This window comes from Phaethon aethereus, assembly GCF_964289735.1.
Source record: "Phaethon aethereus genome assembly, chromosome: 13".
NCBI lineage: Eukaryota > Metazoa > Chordata > Aves > Phaethontiformes > Phaethontidae > Phaethon > Phaethon aethereus.
This window is the reverse complement of record NC_138589.1, coordinates 1,771,370-1,787,251: the sequence shown is the minus strand read 5'-3', so window position 1 is coordinate 1,787,251 and position 15,882 is coordinate 1,771,370. Positions and strand designations below refer to the sequence as shown.

Below are 15,882 nucleotides of genomic sequence, written 5' to 3'. Positions count from 1 at the left end.
TGGCCCCGGCGGGGCGGGGGGGCGTGGCCACAGGGTTGCTGACAACGTCGCCGTAGCAACGGGGGCGGGGCCAGGCGGACGGCACGACCCCCGCGCCCCTCGCCCTAGGCCGGGGCCGCCGGCTCCTCTGCCCCCGCGGGCGGGCCGGGGGGGCCGGCCCCGGGCGCCGCCGGCGGCCCCGGGCACCCACGGCTGTCGGGAACCTCCCGCAATGCAACCCGGTGGGCGGCGGGCGCCTGCCGCCCCTGGGGGACGGCGGGCTCTGACACGTGGCCCGCATCCCCACGAGTGTCACCGGTGGGAGCCTTGGCTCCCCCCGCCGTGTTTCGGCCTGGCGCTGCTGCCGGTTCCGTGGCCTTTCGGCAGAGGGCTGGCAGGGCGCCGGGGCGCCCGTGGCAGCAGGGGACGATTTTGGACCTGGCCTGCGATGCGTGGCCGCGTGTCCGGCCTCCCGGTCACACGTTCCCTCCGGTTTTTCTCCCCTTATCCGTCAGGAAAGTTTCGCTACCACTCTGGAGCAGCGCGGGCCGGGGAAGGTTAGTCGTTTTGGGGATGAGCTGCTTTACAGAGGTAAGGCGCCCTTCCTTGGGTGCTGCCCAGTTGCGTCCACGGGTGATGCCGTATCTGTCTCTGGCAGAACTGACTCTGCTCGGACACAGAAATGCTCAGAGACAGGCAGGCGGCCCCTTCCCCGCAGACCCCGCCGCGGCGCAGCTCTGCCTGTGCGATGCCGGAGCACACGGCGAGCTCCCCGCCTGCCCGCGGGCTGCCGGCACGAGGGTCACCAACCCCAGTGACTACAGAAGACAAAAATCTGGCTCGCGGGCTCCGAGGAAGCGGCCGCACCATGAAACAGCGCCGTGAAACGCTTTGCGAAGCCAGACACCTAACAAGCGCAGCGCTTCCTCCTGAATAAACACATTGATCCAAATCCCAGGAATCAGCCCGGCTTCTCTGGATCACACCGTCCTCTGATCCTTGCCCTATCCCAGCCCACGGAGCAACCTTTGGGCAGCACGAAATTGCATCAGACCCCCGGCACCACCATCGCACCATAAGCCGGACTGCGGCTCCTGGCAGGCTCGTGCCCTGTGTCACTGCACGCAGGTGAGCAAAGGGAGCATGCCAGGCTGCCAGGCCGCAGGACGCCTCCTCGCGTAGCGGCAAATTCTCCGCCGGCTGCTCCTGCTGCGCTGAGAGATTGCCACGCGGTGAAAATGAGCCTGACCGCACACGGAGCTGTAAACCCATCAGCAATTTCCACCCCCCCAGGTTTTTGGTTTTTTTTTAAACAGAGTAATTGTGTTGAGGTCAGAGAGATAATCCTGATTTACACCAGGGTTAATGTTTACGCAGGCACCAGTGACAAGCTTGCAGCCCTTCATCTCCAATTTTGGTAAATCGGAGTTAATTGTTCGGCAGGGCGGTGGGGGTGACATGCTGGTCACGCCTTCTGGTTTGCACTGGCTCCCCAGATCTGCGGCTACAGACCGAGACCTCAGCTGAGCAGACAGTATCGGGGCAGGTATTTGTTTTCCCTTAGTACCAGGAGCTCTGAGTCAGCCTCTGGGGACAGAGCACAGGCTACCATATGTCCAGACGTGGCCACCGACTTCAGATCCACCAGTTCTGGGCTGCTTCAGGTGAGGGCGGTGAGGGCTTGGCTCTCCGGGGGGCTCAGCACCCCCTGACTTGGAGGGTCAGGAACGCTCAGGTTGGCGGCAGCTTTGGGAGGTCGCTCCTCCACCCCCTGCTCAAAGCCGGGTCAGCACTGGGTTCAGATAAGGTTGTCCAGCACGCTGCTGTCAGCAGTGGGGTTTCCCAGCGATGGCTGGGGCAGGAGACAGGCAATGGGCAGCTCAGGTGACCTCTGCCCCCCTCGTCTGTGAGGTCTTGAGCTTGAGGCAGGATCGGCGCTGTGATTACAGCTGCCACAATTCCATGGGCCAGCAACGGCACAAGGAGTCCCAGGAAAACACACATTCAGAGCCTGAGAACCTGGTTTGACACCAGTATCTCCCCAGCTTTACCCTGTCCCTGCCACTCACAGGAGCCTCTGGGCACTCCGAGCAAGGGCTGCAACCATGTGAGCAGCAAAGTCACCTTGACCTTAACGGGGGACATTGGCAAGGGCAACCTTGGACGCTGCATTTGTCTTTCCCACCTCCACCGCTGTCAGGAGCTGGGGGACACGGATCACAGTCCCTGCCAGCAGAAGAAGAGTGGCGGATAGCTCTGACAGTGTCTTCTTGGCTTGGTGGGGGAGGTTGGGGAGGGAAAGGCCACCCGAGCGCTGAGCCTGTTCAGGGACAGCCGAGGGCAGAGCAGGCAGGGAGCGCAGCCTCAGCTCTGAAGCAATTCCTGCAGCCGCGGTGCTCATGGTAGGGAGGGATGCAAAACGGGAATGGGCTCCAGCGGCGTTCACCCTCCTCGCAAGGACGTACCCTGGCAGCCGCTGAGGGTTCATCAGAACAGATGTCGGCTCCGTTCATTTCTTCATGATTTTGTCGGCTCCCAAGGCAGCGATGCCTCGTGGCACAGCTCCTCCCCAGGGAGCTGTGAGGTGAAGCACCCCCGTGGCAGAGCGTCTTTTCGGGTTGCAAAATCTGGTACTGGCTGCAAATTCATCCATGCCTTTGGGCAACAGGTCTGGCTGCCAAAGAATACTGAGCAGCTAATGAAACACGCAGAGTAAATGCATGGTGCTGACAGATAGAACGGACTTCTTACATTCCTACAATATTGTTTCAAAGTACGCTAAAACCCCCTCCTGGTGCATCAGGATCATTACCACTGGTTTCCCTGTGACGGATCACATCTCAAAAGATGGGTATGGGGAGGAGGACTCAGAAACTGCTGTTCTACGTTTTTATGTGTGGGTGGTTTTTTTGGTCAGTGATAACTTCTTGAATTATCACTTTCCCGAAAAGCCATGGGCGCTCCTTTGGACCCCACACAGAAGCGCGTTGTGTCCTGTCCCCACAACGTCAGAAACAAAACTTGTTGAGGTAGCTATGCTGGTAAAATAACCGTATGACAAAAGGCGATGTTTCACCTGGGTCAGGCTGTGGATCCCGCAGGCGCAGGGCCCCACGGAGAGCTGCGAAGCCAGAGATCCCTAAAACTGGCGTTGCTGCCGAGGCCGATGTGCCGGGGAGCTTTGGCCCGGGCGGGTGGCCTGGAGGCCGAAGCAGGAGGGAACGGGCAGGGGGAAGGCAGGACGGGTGGCTGAAGGGGAAGACGGGTTACGCGTCCCCCCGCCCTCCTCGGCGCTGAAGGGGTGGCTGGGCCGGGCCCGGTGGGGCTGCCAGCGCTGCGGCCTGCCGGACGGGGCGGGCTCAGCTCCCTCAGGGGGTCAGGCGGCCATGGCGGTCCGGTGAGGCCGCCCCGCTGCCTGCGGGGCCTGCGGGCAGAGCACGCCCGGCCGCCACCGGGCGGAAGGGAAGGATGGAGGGCGGAGGGCGGGGGCCGGGCGCCGGCGCGCAGAGCGGGCCCAGGCCCCGCCGCCGCCTCAATGGCCGCCAGCTCCTCACGGCCCGGCCAGGGCTCGGGGGCTGGGGGTGGTGGTGGTGGATGACGGTTGCCATGGTGACGTAGCGCCGGGCGTTGAAGCCTCACACCCCACCCCGGCACCGCCCAATCATCCCCTCCGCCTGCCGCCGCGCCGCACGCGGGGCTCTGTCCCATTGGCCCACGTGGCAGACGCCCTTCCCCCCCCTCCCGCCGCGACCAATCAGCTGCAGCCACCGCGGCCCTGCAGCGGGGCGGGGCGCGGCGGGCGCCTATAAAGTAGCCGGGAGGGCGGGTGGCGACCGCTATTTCCTGTCCCGCACCCGCTATGGAGGAGTCGCTGGCGCTGCTCGTCCGCAGCCCCACGCAGCGGCACCCCGACCTGCGCCTCCGCGCCCGCCCCGCCTGGACCGTGCGCCGCCTCAAGGCCGAGCTGCGCCGCCTCGTACCTGAGGCACCGGTGAGTGCGCGGGTAGGGGAGAACACAACCCCGGGTGGGGTGAGGGGGGGTCGCGGCGGGGCCTCGTTCCGGAAAGCTCCTTCCCCCTTGGACGAGGGTCGGCCCAGTCTGCGCGTACCGCGGTAACCGCGTTTGTAGAGATGTTGGATGCTGGAAATGCAGGAGTTTGGCTTCCTCTCGAGCCACGGCGCTTGTGAGCCCCCCTACGCCAGCTCAGATTCCCGAAAAGCGGGATCTTTCCCCCGGTAACGCAAAGCCAGTATTCACACGGGGTCGAGGTGTCCCGCAAAGCTGGCTTGGCTCGGTACGAACACTGCGGCGTGTTTACATCGGTACGTGATTGGCAAGACAATAAAAGACCTGCCCGAGTTGACATTCATTGATTAGGGATCACTAGATCACTTGTTGTCGGTTACACGTAATTGACTTAGCGTGCATGCTTCTGGAAAGCGTGGGGGGGTGATTTGCAGAGCTCCTCCATTGAGTCGGTGGTCGCGGTCGCCCCCGGCCGCCTTTGCCTTTACCCTGCTTACTGCGAAATTGCACTGACCTCACACCGCTAGCGTGTTATCTTCCTTGGGGCAAGACCTTTCTTTTTCAGTCCCTGAAGTTTACACAATCTTGCTAAATTCACGCACCTCAGCTGCATGGTTAACATTTCTCCCTGGCTTATCGCAGTGAGCGTGACGCTGCTGGGCGCAGCGGGAGGATATGATCTGCTTTTTTTTTTTGCTTTGCTTTCCCCAGCAGCCAAGTGTTTTCCCAGAAAGAAGATGAGCGTGCTTTTGCTGGCTGCTGTGCTGTAGGAAGGATCTAGGTGCTGGGAGCCCATCTGATGAGGTGGAACAGATTTATTTGATGCCACCTCCGGTGCTGATTACATGAGATGGTCCTCTAAACCGCTGTATCTAAGAAACACAAATGTTTTTGTCCGGACTGTAAAAGAGCCACTGTCTTTGCCAAAGAGGTGCTTTTATATCCTCCTGCTGGTTTAGACCTCGATGTTAGTGATCTTGCACTCAGTATTCAGTTATTCTCATCTCATTAGCTGAATTTAGGTGTGTACCATTCCCTGCGCGGCACGCTTCCAGCTGCATGCCTGTCTGTCTGTCTGCAAGTTGTCAGTAAATGTTTGTATCTGCTTGGCAGAGCAAGTCATCCTAGCCTTTGTTTTCTGTCTTCAAAGCCTGAAGAGGACCAAAAGCTGATTTATTCTGGGAAGCTGCTGCTTGATCATCATTGTCTGGGAGAGTTGCTGCCAAAGGTATATAAAAAAAATCTTTTTATGATGTGCTGAAATATATAAAGAAAAGTGATTTTTTTTAACATGTCTTCCCTTACATTTTAGCAGGGGGAGTTGCATGCTCTTCATTTGGTGTACAACTTCAAGACTCCTGCAAATGTGCAAGAAACCAATGCAGAGGTACTCATACTAAGTTAACATACTACACTGAATCTTGGGGTTGTAACTAAAAATGGGAAGTATTGAATGGCTATTTTAAAGTTCACTGATACTGCAGCTTTTTCGTACTAGTGCAGTGGCAGTATTACTTTGTGATAATTTGGTTGGGAATGTGAAAGTGTATTTGGATTAAGCTGAGTAAAAAAAAAATTGACTCTATGGCTCATCAGTGAAGATTCTCATGGAATCTGTTAAGAAATATCAAACCTACAATCTAGTTGTAAAATACAGTACTCAGAGGAGAACTACTTTCTGGTAAATTCAGTTTTATTAAATAGAATATGACCTGTGTCCTAGGCTTTTTTGGACAGACTGTGCTTGTGGGCAGAAGACACAGTAGTTAGAAGGGAAGCCGTTTGGATCTGTAATCGGTGTGTGGGGAAGGAAGAAAGCTGTTAGCTGAAGACACTTTAACTGCTCTAATTAATGACTCAGCCTGTAGAGAGGAAGCCAAAGATGAGCCTTAGTGCTGGAACAGAGTACTGTGACTGGTCTTAAGTGTAAATGGTCAAAACCAATTTTTGCTTTCAAGTGGATGTGCTAATGTGTCTGGAGGTGTGTTTATATTGCCTGTTATAGGCAATTTGAGCTTATCCTACCTTTGTCTTGTGTTGGCTAGATGTTAGCCAGCTTTGGTCTGGTATCACCACAAAACTACTCTTGAATTCTGTGTACAGCAGTTTGTGTATGCGAGTACAAACTCTTCACAGCTAAGAAGCCAGACTGTCTTGAGTGCAGTTCCTTCTTTCTTCCAGTTACATTTTTATAACCAGGTGGGACCTGACTATATATAAAAATGAAAAAAATACAGATGTAAATCTGATGAAAGTGAAGAGTAACACCAAGCAGTTTTTTTACATGCCAGACACTTTTTAAGGAGATTTAAAATACTGATGGAGGTGCTTGTGGCATGTTTACATGCCCAACAGCAGTCTTGGTGCTGTGGCAGCACCTAGAGGTACCATGCAGGACAAAGTACATGAACTGTGTAGCAGTTAGGAAATAAGAGCCTGTTCAGTGTGGTGTAATGTTTTGTGTAAGGCTTGTTTAGCATCCTGAATAAACCTTACTGACTCTGTTGCTGTCCCTAGGTTAAAGATGATCAACCAAAGTTATCGTTGAAAGCTAGTAGGGAGCTGTCTGTGTCTTCCTCAAATGGTGAAAGACTGAGATGTTCTTCTGGTGGCCAGTCTTCAGCAGAAGCCAGTAACCGGTAAACGCAATTTTTACATACATCACTGAGAATTTTAAAATGTTGCCTTTGGATGCCAACCCCTTAGGCCACACATACTTAAGTCCATAGAATACTCTTAAGTCCACAGAATGTGGGCCAAAGATGAAGGTGACTATATATATATTATTTCTATATATATTATTTTTATATATATTAAAAAAAGCTTTAGTGGACATGAAAGAAGCTAAAGGAAAATGCACTGCTCTGTTGGTTGAAAAATCTTCCCGTTATTCCTATGAGTAAAGAGATGTCTTTAATACTCAAGGAGGAAGAATTATTTGAGCATTTGGATGTACAAAATGGCAGAAGCTATTTACATTGTCCTGTAATAAATGACTCCTGCAGTTTGTCCAGTATTTGCTAATGAATGCGTTCCAATTTTGACCAAGGCTTGAAACAACTCGGCATCCCTTCCCAACTGTGGCTCCTGGCTTCTCTGCTTATACAACCTACAGCATGCTTCAGATGTCCTGGTTTCAGCAGATTTATGCAAGACAATATTACATGCAATAGTAAGTTTTTTTTCTGTCCAAAGCTACCAGAAGACAGTAGAAACTGTAATACAAGGAAATAGAAAACTTCTGGCAGTTCTTCCTCTTTTGCTGTAGTGTGGTTGGAAGGCTCTTTTTTTGTAACTTATGCTGAATGGTGTTGGGGATGTACCTCTGCCATGTGGTGCTTGGTTTGCTGTTTAGGCCAGTGCTTTTGAATCCTGCAAATTGCAGATCCCTGACTCTTTTGGGAGGGCAGGCATCAGTACAGTAAATGTAGTCCTGCTGCTGAGCCTTAGCTCTTTGCCTTTGTTTTTTTGACTGCTTAAAGTAGCACATAGAACACCGGCTGGAAATCGGTGACAAAGCTGAGACTTGTAGCAGCCTTCTGGGCTACCTTTAGATTGCACTAAAGAATTTTTTGCAAAGTATTGAAGTTCCTGTTAGTGGAAGGTGCCTGGTTTGATTTGCTGAATCACTGTGCAACTGTTGTCATGGCTAGAATGAAAGCTTGTTTTTAACCCTTCTGTGTAGCCTCTAAACATGATGCTTTCCACTTGCATGTGATCTGGCGCTATACTTAGGTGAACAAATTTTCAGGGCCTGTGTTAGGTGTGAAAGGATTGGACTAAGCCTTATTCTGTACTTTGTGTTCTCTGGTTTCAGCTTGGCTTCTACTGCTGCATCTGCTGACCCATCCCATACACGACATTCTCAGGAGATACCAGTAGCATCGGTGACACCCCCGGCTCCTCTCCAGGACCCATTTCCTGCACAAAATCAGCCTGGAAACCAGAATGCTGCTGCCCAGGGTAATGCAGTGGCCAACCAGAACTTGCAGATGAATGTCCAAAGGGGTCCCCTCATGGAGGAAGAGGAAGAAGGTGGCAATCGAGACTGGTTGGACTGGCTCTACTCAGCAATGCTCTTCTATGTTTTTGTCAACATTATCTATTTCTACTCCAGTGTCAGCAGATTCCTCCTGGTTATGGGTGGCACCGTTCTGATGTACCTGTAAGTGTTTGGTATTAATATTTACAGTTGTATTCGGGGATGTTTCACTGAAGTACTGAGCTCTCTACTGTGGTCAGCTTGCTGGCATTTGTCCTCCATATGACTCTTGTACCTGGGAAAGGTGCATGTGGACTTGGAGAGTGAAGGTCAAAATTGCTTCATTAAAAGTCCTTAAATTTTACTATTGATAATTCTAAAGCGTAATTTTGAACAGTTTATTGTGGGTTACAGGGTTGCTGTAGAGATACAGACCTTCTAAGGTGGTCTATATGACCTGTTACGTTCTCATAAGATAGTGCTGTTTTGCATGTTCTTTGTGCCTTTTTGCCCCTTTGTGCACTTAGGGTGAGTACAGAGGTACCCCAGGGTGTACATAACCTGGTAAACAAGCAGGCTCTCTGCACCTCTCGCAGGCTGAGCCCTGATTAAGTGGACGCAAACCTGGATGAATGTAGTGCTGCTTATTATGAATGTGAACAGATGCTCAGTCTTCCCCTCCTACCTCATGGTTTGCTGCTAACAGGAGGCTTTGGAAGTACTTAGTGGTCAGGGCAGAAGAGACCTTTGTGCTGAGTTTTCTGTCTGCAGCTCTGAGCAGTCAGATGTTACTTCAGCTGTGTTGGTGTGACATGAAAAGGAGTGTTTTTTTTAACCAATGCTAATAAAAATCTACTGGCTTCCCCAGGCACCATGTTGGATGGCTTCCATTTAGACGAAGACCAGTTCAGCCCTTCCCAGGCGATGTTCCTCCTCAAGCTGTTATAAACCAGGACCAGAACAATAATGTACAGGTACTGTTGTGGTACTTCTTTAAACCACAAACATGAAACCCTGTGAAGTTTTAATTGTAGTTTACTAATTAAATGTAAAAACTTTATTCTATAAACTTTCATTAGATAACTGTTTTCTATGGAGGAATAATTGCCAGCCTCCTTTGTAGCTAACTGTGCTACAAATTATCTCGGGCTGAATGTTAATATTTTAGTTGTTTCTGGCCTTTAGGATGTTGTAATGGCGAGAGTGGTCTGTCACAGACTGAACAGCTGCTTTATCTGAAGACAGTGTTTAGGCTGCTTAGTGATAAAACTTGAGTATATAAGCAATCAGTCTTGCATTTCAAGATGATGTGTCTGGCTGATGTCAGTGGAAGTCACTTAATTGTAAATACCCATGTGGTTTACCTGATCAGGTGCTTCATGTCTGTCCTACACAGTATTCTTGGACACACAGCATGAGTTAACCAACACCACAAGAGTACATCTTGGTTTTTCACCTTTGTGGTTGCCTGGGATACGTGCATGCTTTTAATATTCTGACAGTGAAATTTGGGTAACAAAACATGCTGTTTTACACCTAATTCTTCTAACTCATTTCTGCAGTGGTCTCACTTACCAGATACCCTTTATTTTGGCAGGGGGGGAATGCAGGCAGAGCAGATGAATCTGAGGCATCTCCTGATGAGGAACAAGTTTTGCAAGAACTGCAGCAGGCCAACCCTTCATTTATGAGCACGGCATGGGTTTTTTTCAAGACTTTCTTTGCATCCCTCCTTCCAGAAGGGCCTGGAGTGACCCACAACTGACTTTTCACCAGTCTACTTGTCTGAAACTGCAATGGACTTTAGTCTACCTGAGTGAATTGGATACCAGCTCCAAAACAGGAGTGAAAGTGGATGGCAAGTCCTCTGGCTTTCACTGACTGAGCAAAGAAAGCTGCAAGAAGTCATTACAGTCTAGAGACAAAGATGCTTGCCCTCATTCCAAAGAACTTTGTTCTGTAGTGTTTATTAGGTACCTATGTAGAGGCTTGGCATTGTAAACTTGTGCACTAAATGCACAGGCTCTAAGCGGGTGTGCAAAAATGTTAAAGCAAATTGCTTCTTCTATGCAATGTGATTCCTGTTGGAATGTTTCAAATGCTACTTAAATTACACTGAGTGTAGGATCTCAAAAAATTTGCTAGATATGCATTAGCAGATTTTTAGGAAAGATCTATTGTTAAATTGCTTCAACAATAGTTTAAACTTTCTGTGTAAATACTTCCTATGAAGGATGTATGGTGCAATTTCCTTGTTGGACAGTGGAGGACTGTAAGACAGTGACCTCATTGATAAGCAATTACCTCAGTGGAGTTGCAGGCTAAATTTTATGTTGCCAAATTCAGATACTTTAAACTCAAGGCTTAATTTGCCCCCTGCCAAATCATGGGAAAAGAGTAGGTATGTTCAGCTCTAGCGAGAATTTATGCAAGGTGTAAACTTCACTGCTTTTGGATACAAAGTTAAAGCACTCTAATGCCTGTATTCAACTTTGCATTCTCACTCCAGTGCAACTCTCTTGTATTACTTCACTGTATTCCTTTTAATTTCTGATACGGTTAAGGGCTTTTATTCCAATAAAATTTGCAGGCATTTTTATCCATACTGGTATACAGTGTACAGCAATTGGAAGACTACCTGGGCGAAGCACAGGATGTGCTGTCAACTTGTTTTTATTGAAAAAAATCATGATAAATGAGTTGAGGGGAAAAGATACTTGCAGAGCCTTAAACTCAGCTCCTTGCTTAACTGTGTTGTTTGGCAACCTTTTATTTAAGTGCCTTGGGGAGCTTGGAGCTTGTGTTTGCTCCCTGAAAGCTGCTGGCACAAAGGCTGTGGACATCTTGAAGCAGCTAATTCTGCAGGTATTTGGCAAGTTCACCGTTTGACCCCTTTTGCCCAATGTGTGACTCCTGGTGGCTTTGCAGTGCATTATCTTGGCTTGGGGATTTATCGTGGCTTGAAATGTGCTGCCTAGGGACAGCGGCTACTCTTGAAACTTGTAATGCTTTCCCTCAGGGCTACCTGCAGTTGGCAAATCTGTTTGTTTAGGAGTGTCTGATCAGCGCAAACGGTTGGTACAAGCAGTTGTAATGGCCTGAGCAATAATGCTTGATCTTACCATCTCAGATCAGACTGGTGTTAGACATGGTTTGTTGGTGTTACCTGCAGTAGCAAGTTTAATCTTCGTGATGTTTTTTTTGGCTATGAACAACAATTCCCTTTCCAAGCCTCTTGGTACTTTCCTGCTGCATCTTAGATTTGTTGGAGACTTGGGGAGGATGGGTAGGACAAAGGGGTAAAACTTGGCAATAAAGTCTTCTGTAAATACTTCAATGAAACAATTTGAGAGGTGTTGAGTTTTTACTTGAGTATATTCTGCCTAAGCCTTTCTCAGAGTTCTCAGAGGTAGTGTCCCCTCTTTCTTGTCCCACTAATGGCAAATGTACCTATGCTCAGTGCTGCATTTTGTGGGTGATGGATTTTTCCTCAGGGTGTATCTAATCATCACTCGGGTGTCTCAGCAATGTGCCTAAATCAACTGAGATGTGCCTGGACCCAGTCTCTGGAGGATTGGGTATTGGCAGCCAGAAATAAACTGTTTTGGTACAGGTTTGGGCAGCAAGCACTGAGTGCTTTGTGAAACATCTAATCTGAGAAGTTACCAGAGACAGCAAAACATCTGTTGTCTTGAGGTTTTTGTTACTCCCAGAAGCAGGCAGAGTGGTTTAAAATTAGCTGGAAAACTAATTAAGCATAGCTAATGTCTGTGGAGGGATGTAGTGAGGCTCCTGGGCCTTGGAGAATGGTTCCTTAGTTGGCTTAGTGATGTGTACCTCTGCTGTTGGGGTGGAGGGAAGCTGTGACTACAGCAGCTTAGCCTGGAGGAAGGGCAATGTAAACAGATGCATAAATAGTGTTGGCAAGGAAGGGCATATAGCCTGCGTGCCTGCTGTGGATGAGACAGTGTGGGCCTTAAAGGAGTTGAGGGAGTTCAGGTTAGACATTGGGGGCGGGGGGGAGGGGGAAGAAGCCTTGAAACTTCCAGACTGAGGCTGCTGAAAGAGCATAGGAATCCCAGAGAGGTCTTCTGGGAATAACATGATCCTATGCTGGGAGAGAAGTGCTGAAGTTGCAGAGAACAGAAAGGATGTCTATACCAGTTCAGGAACCTGTGTTTGTCTGGGCTCACACTTCAAGCTGAGTGTTTCTGCTGCTATTTTAAATCCTCTTCATGCTTGCAAGTGCAGCTGCATGCAAATGGACTAGTGCAGCCCAGCTGCAACTTACCCTACCTGTTCAGCCATGGGTGTGCTGTGTGGGGCTTCCCTGAAAGCAGGTGGGTTGTGCAGGAGGTGGTGGTCCACAGGCTGGCAAAGTGAGCAGCCAGAATAAAATCAGCCTCTCTGCTGCTTTGTCTCCTGAAATCCTCTGGCAGCTTCCCCCACTTGAGAGCAGATCTCTGTCCTTGCTGGAAAAGAAGTCAAGGGAGAAATGTACTGGCTGTTCTTCACAGGCTTTTTTCCTCCCACTGCAGAAGTTTCTATCATCCTGCTTACTTGAGGGGTCATTGAAGTCCTGCTTGTCACCAAAGGTATGCTCCTGTCCTCAACTCACAGAATAGAAATCTCATGAGAATGAGGTGTTGCTGAGCAGATAAGCTCTGTGTGTGGGCTGACTTCCCCTTTTCTCCAAAGAGCTGTTTCACTTGTGCACATGCTTGTCTGTTCTCAGCAGCCATGGGCATCCCCATGGCTGTGCACTTGCCCTGCAAAGTGCTAGAACATCCCTCTGGTCTTTGCCCTGTGATCTATTTCTAGCTGTGCCAGTGGGATTTGCAAAGCTGTGCATCCAATGGGTCTCTCCTTGGAGATTTCAGGCCAGCTGGAGGCTGTCCCTGGCTTATTCCCCCATTGTGTTACCAAACATGCCAACTGCACCATCACCCATCCCAGCCCCTCTGCTTCATAAGAACAGCTCTTGAAATGGCTGCTAGTATTTAATGTCCAAATAGTAAATGGAATTGATACCATGGAGGTAAAAACATGTCTGGTGTACAACCAGGGTCATAAACCGATGGTGAGGGGCTTGACGTCAGTTAAAGCTCAGCTGTCTGCCGAGGAGCCTTGGGCAAATGCTGGGAGATGCTGCTTCTAGGCCCACATCTTGTGTCTGCTCAGTGGCCTGTGCTGCAGAGGAACCATCCAGAACTTCTTAAATTAGCACTGAAAGTTGTATTTGCTGCTTTTTCAGGCTGGATTTGGCAGTGCAGAGTTTGGCAGCCTCAGCTGTGAGAAGCCTGGGCTGACCTAGGGCCACCCTGTGTGTGCCAGCTTTTTTTTTTGAGACTGTTATGGGTGATACTGGTAGGGAAGAGAAGAAATTGGGTTGGTTTCAGGAGAATTTTGTGGAAAACAATGTGAAACTTCATTGTTCAAAATAGTCTGTTAAAATCTCACAATTCATGGACATTTGTGCAAAATGGAAGCAGCTGGCTGTGGGCTTGCCCTCCTGCCATTGCAGGGCTGACCTGCTGAATGAGTCCTGGAGCTGGTGCTGGAGCCCATCCTGCTGACGGAGCAGAGTGCAGCCAGGCTACCTGGAAGGTTATCTCGGGAAGCAGCTGCAGGGTAACACTGAATGTTTGGGTCAGTGCAGCACAAAGGTTAATGGCACTGTGACGTACCTTTGCTCTGGATCCTGTGGGGAAAAACAGCCCCAGTTATAGGATAGTCCTCAGCAAGGTGGTGAGTACATGTGTGTGTGTGCATGGCCTTCAGATAAAGCCTTATGCAGCAAATATTTATCAAAATATCTTCCAGTGTCCCCTTTGCAAGCACTACACAGCAGCTTGGGCATTCAATCTTTCTTTGGGTTTTAAAGCCTGTCCTGCCTTCTGCTAGCCTCATTTAACCTCTTTGGGTTTTTAAATCTGACCTGCCTCCTGCTAGCCTGACCTTGCACTGGGAGGAGGGTGGGCTACTGTGTCCCTGCTGCCCTGGCCCCTGCCCAGTTACTCCAGGGCAGGGATGCTCACAGCACCTCCACATTCCATGTGCTTTTGCTATTGTCGGCAGAAAGTCTCTGGCTTTCCTGTTCTTGCTGGAGGTGAATGCCCGGCAGTCCCCTGTCCTCCCTTGCTCTCAGCTCAGGTCATCTGCCAACAGTAGCCTCCAAAGCAGTGGTGGGGCATAAGGGGGCTGTGAATGTACTAGATCTACCAGGACCAGCACATGGGTTCTGGGTTTTTAGCCTTTCTGGCCTTATCTACCCTTGGATACCAGTGACAAGTACCCCAGTACCAAAATGCCCTGGTTTCCCCTTTCCTTCATGCTGGTATGAATTGCTGTGCTGGGCAGAGGGCTGGCTGTGGCCTCCTGGGTCCTGCTCTGCTTTCATTTACAGTGACTGACACCAGCCTCAGCGGGGCTGCTTCCCTGCTGCACTTTCTCCAGATTTGTTCCCGTAAAACTTAAACTGTGTGCAACACTCTCAAGTTTGTGTCCTGCAATAAATGGGAGGGTGTCCTTCCTTTGCCGCAAGCTGTGCTGAGGATGCAGGCAGATGTGCCACTGTGTCTCTGCCCATTTAAGCGCCTTGCTGGCTCTGATGTGTTTGCGCTGTGGTGCCTGGGGGTACCCCCTCCTGCTGTGGCTGCAGCACTCCCTTGCACCAGCTCTTGGCCGCTGCACCAACATCCTGTGAACTGAAAGCTGCTGCGGCACGTAAGAACCATGAGCCGAAGGACAAAAACCAGAGCTGTTACAAGGTTAAAGCCTCTCAAATTTAAATCCTTTTGTAAGGTGCCTGTGCCCTTCACAGCTTCCCTGCAGAGGCCTCCTAGCCAGGGCAGGGAGGATGCCATGGCAGAGGAGATGATAGCTGCCATGTGGGATCTATGCTGGTCAGACACCTGATATCTTCACAATATCTTCACATGTGCTTCCAATATTTAATTGTTCATTTACAATGCAGTGTTGGCTTGCAGCAGGCAGCCTGTCCCAGGCCATGATGCCGCTTGCCTGGAGAAGCCTGGAGGAAGCCTGCAGATGCTCGGTTTCCCTTGGCGGGTCAGTGACCGCGAGTGCCTCCCGCGGGGTACCCAAGGCCGTTCACTTTCTCAACTCAGGAAGAAAACAGGGTGGCTGGGTGGGGGCCGCTGGACAGCGGGGCTCCCCAGAGGAAATGCACTCAGCCGCTGCAGGGAGGACGAGGCATCTGCCACGGAGAGGAGGGAGGCTGGCACCTTGTCTTGCTCTGGGGGTTGAGTGTGCTCCTGCAGCATTGCCAAGATCTCACCTTTCCTTTTCCATCAGTATTGCTGGCAAAATAGTGCACGGGAGTTGCTAGGAGCCTCGTTGCTGAAATAACCTCGCTCTGCTTTGTCCCGGGGCTTGTTTTGGGATGGGCCCCAGCACCACAACATGGGTGTGGGGGGACTGTGGTAGGCAGGGCAGGTGTGCATGAGGACTGGATGTGAATTTGGGTTTCTGACATTTCCGAAATAGTAGCTGAGAGGCCAGGTGCATGAAAAGCTCCAGCTTATCAGGTTCTTCCCCATCTGGAAGGCGGCAATCCAAAGATGGTCCACAAATCCAGCCAAGAGTCAGACAGCATCCCAGTCCTGTGGTCATGGAGCTCTCCGGGGATGTGGGAGATGTGGGTTCACCCAGCGGTAGCAGGAGGGACCCCCTTCCCAGGAGCATGCCTCAGTTTCCCCACGGTGTGCCTAAAATCAGTGGAGGGGTAAGCAGCTAATAATGTGGGTACCTTTCGAACAGGGCTTGGCTGGGAAATTGCTGCGGGAATGCAAAACATGGAATATTTCTGTGCAAAGAGCAAATGATGAACTGGCTGGAGGCAGAGTGCAAGGCTGCTCCACTGACTTTATCC

At 50.6% G+C, this 15,882-nt stretch overlaps 1 protein-coding gene across 1 annotated transcript; it reads left to right on the top strand.

The window, feature by feature from the left end:
- Nucleotides 1–3,664: 3,664 nt before the first annotated feature.
- On the top strand, nucleotides 3,665–9,753 carry HERPUD1 (homocysteine inducible ER protein with ubiquitin like domain 1; the record flags this gene model as incomplete). Its single annotated transcript, XM_082005699.1, has 8 exons — nucleotides 3,665–3,970; nucleotides 5,157–5,234; nucleotides 5,319–5,393; nucleotides 6,524–6,645; nucleotides 7,056–7,178; nucleotides 7,824–8,171; nucleotides 8,857–8,962; nucleotides 9,586–9,753. The coding sequence occupies exons 1-8, from the start codon at nucleotides 3,839–3,841 to the stop codon at nucleotides 9,751–9,753; spliced, it is 1,152 nt and encodes a 383-aa protein (XP_081861825.1). The 5' UTR covers nucleotides 3,665–3,838.
- Nucleotides 9,754–15,882: the final 6,129 nt, after the last annotated feature.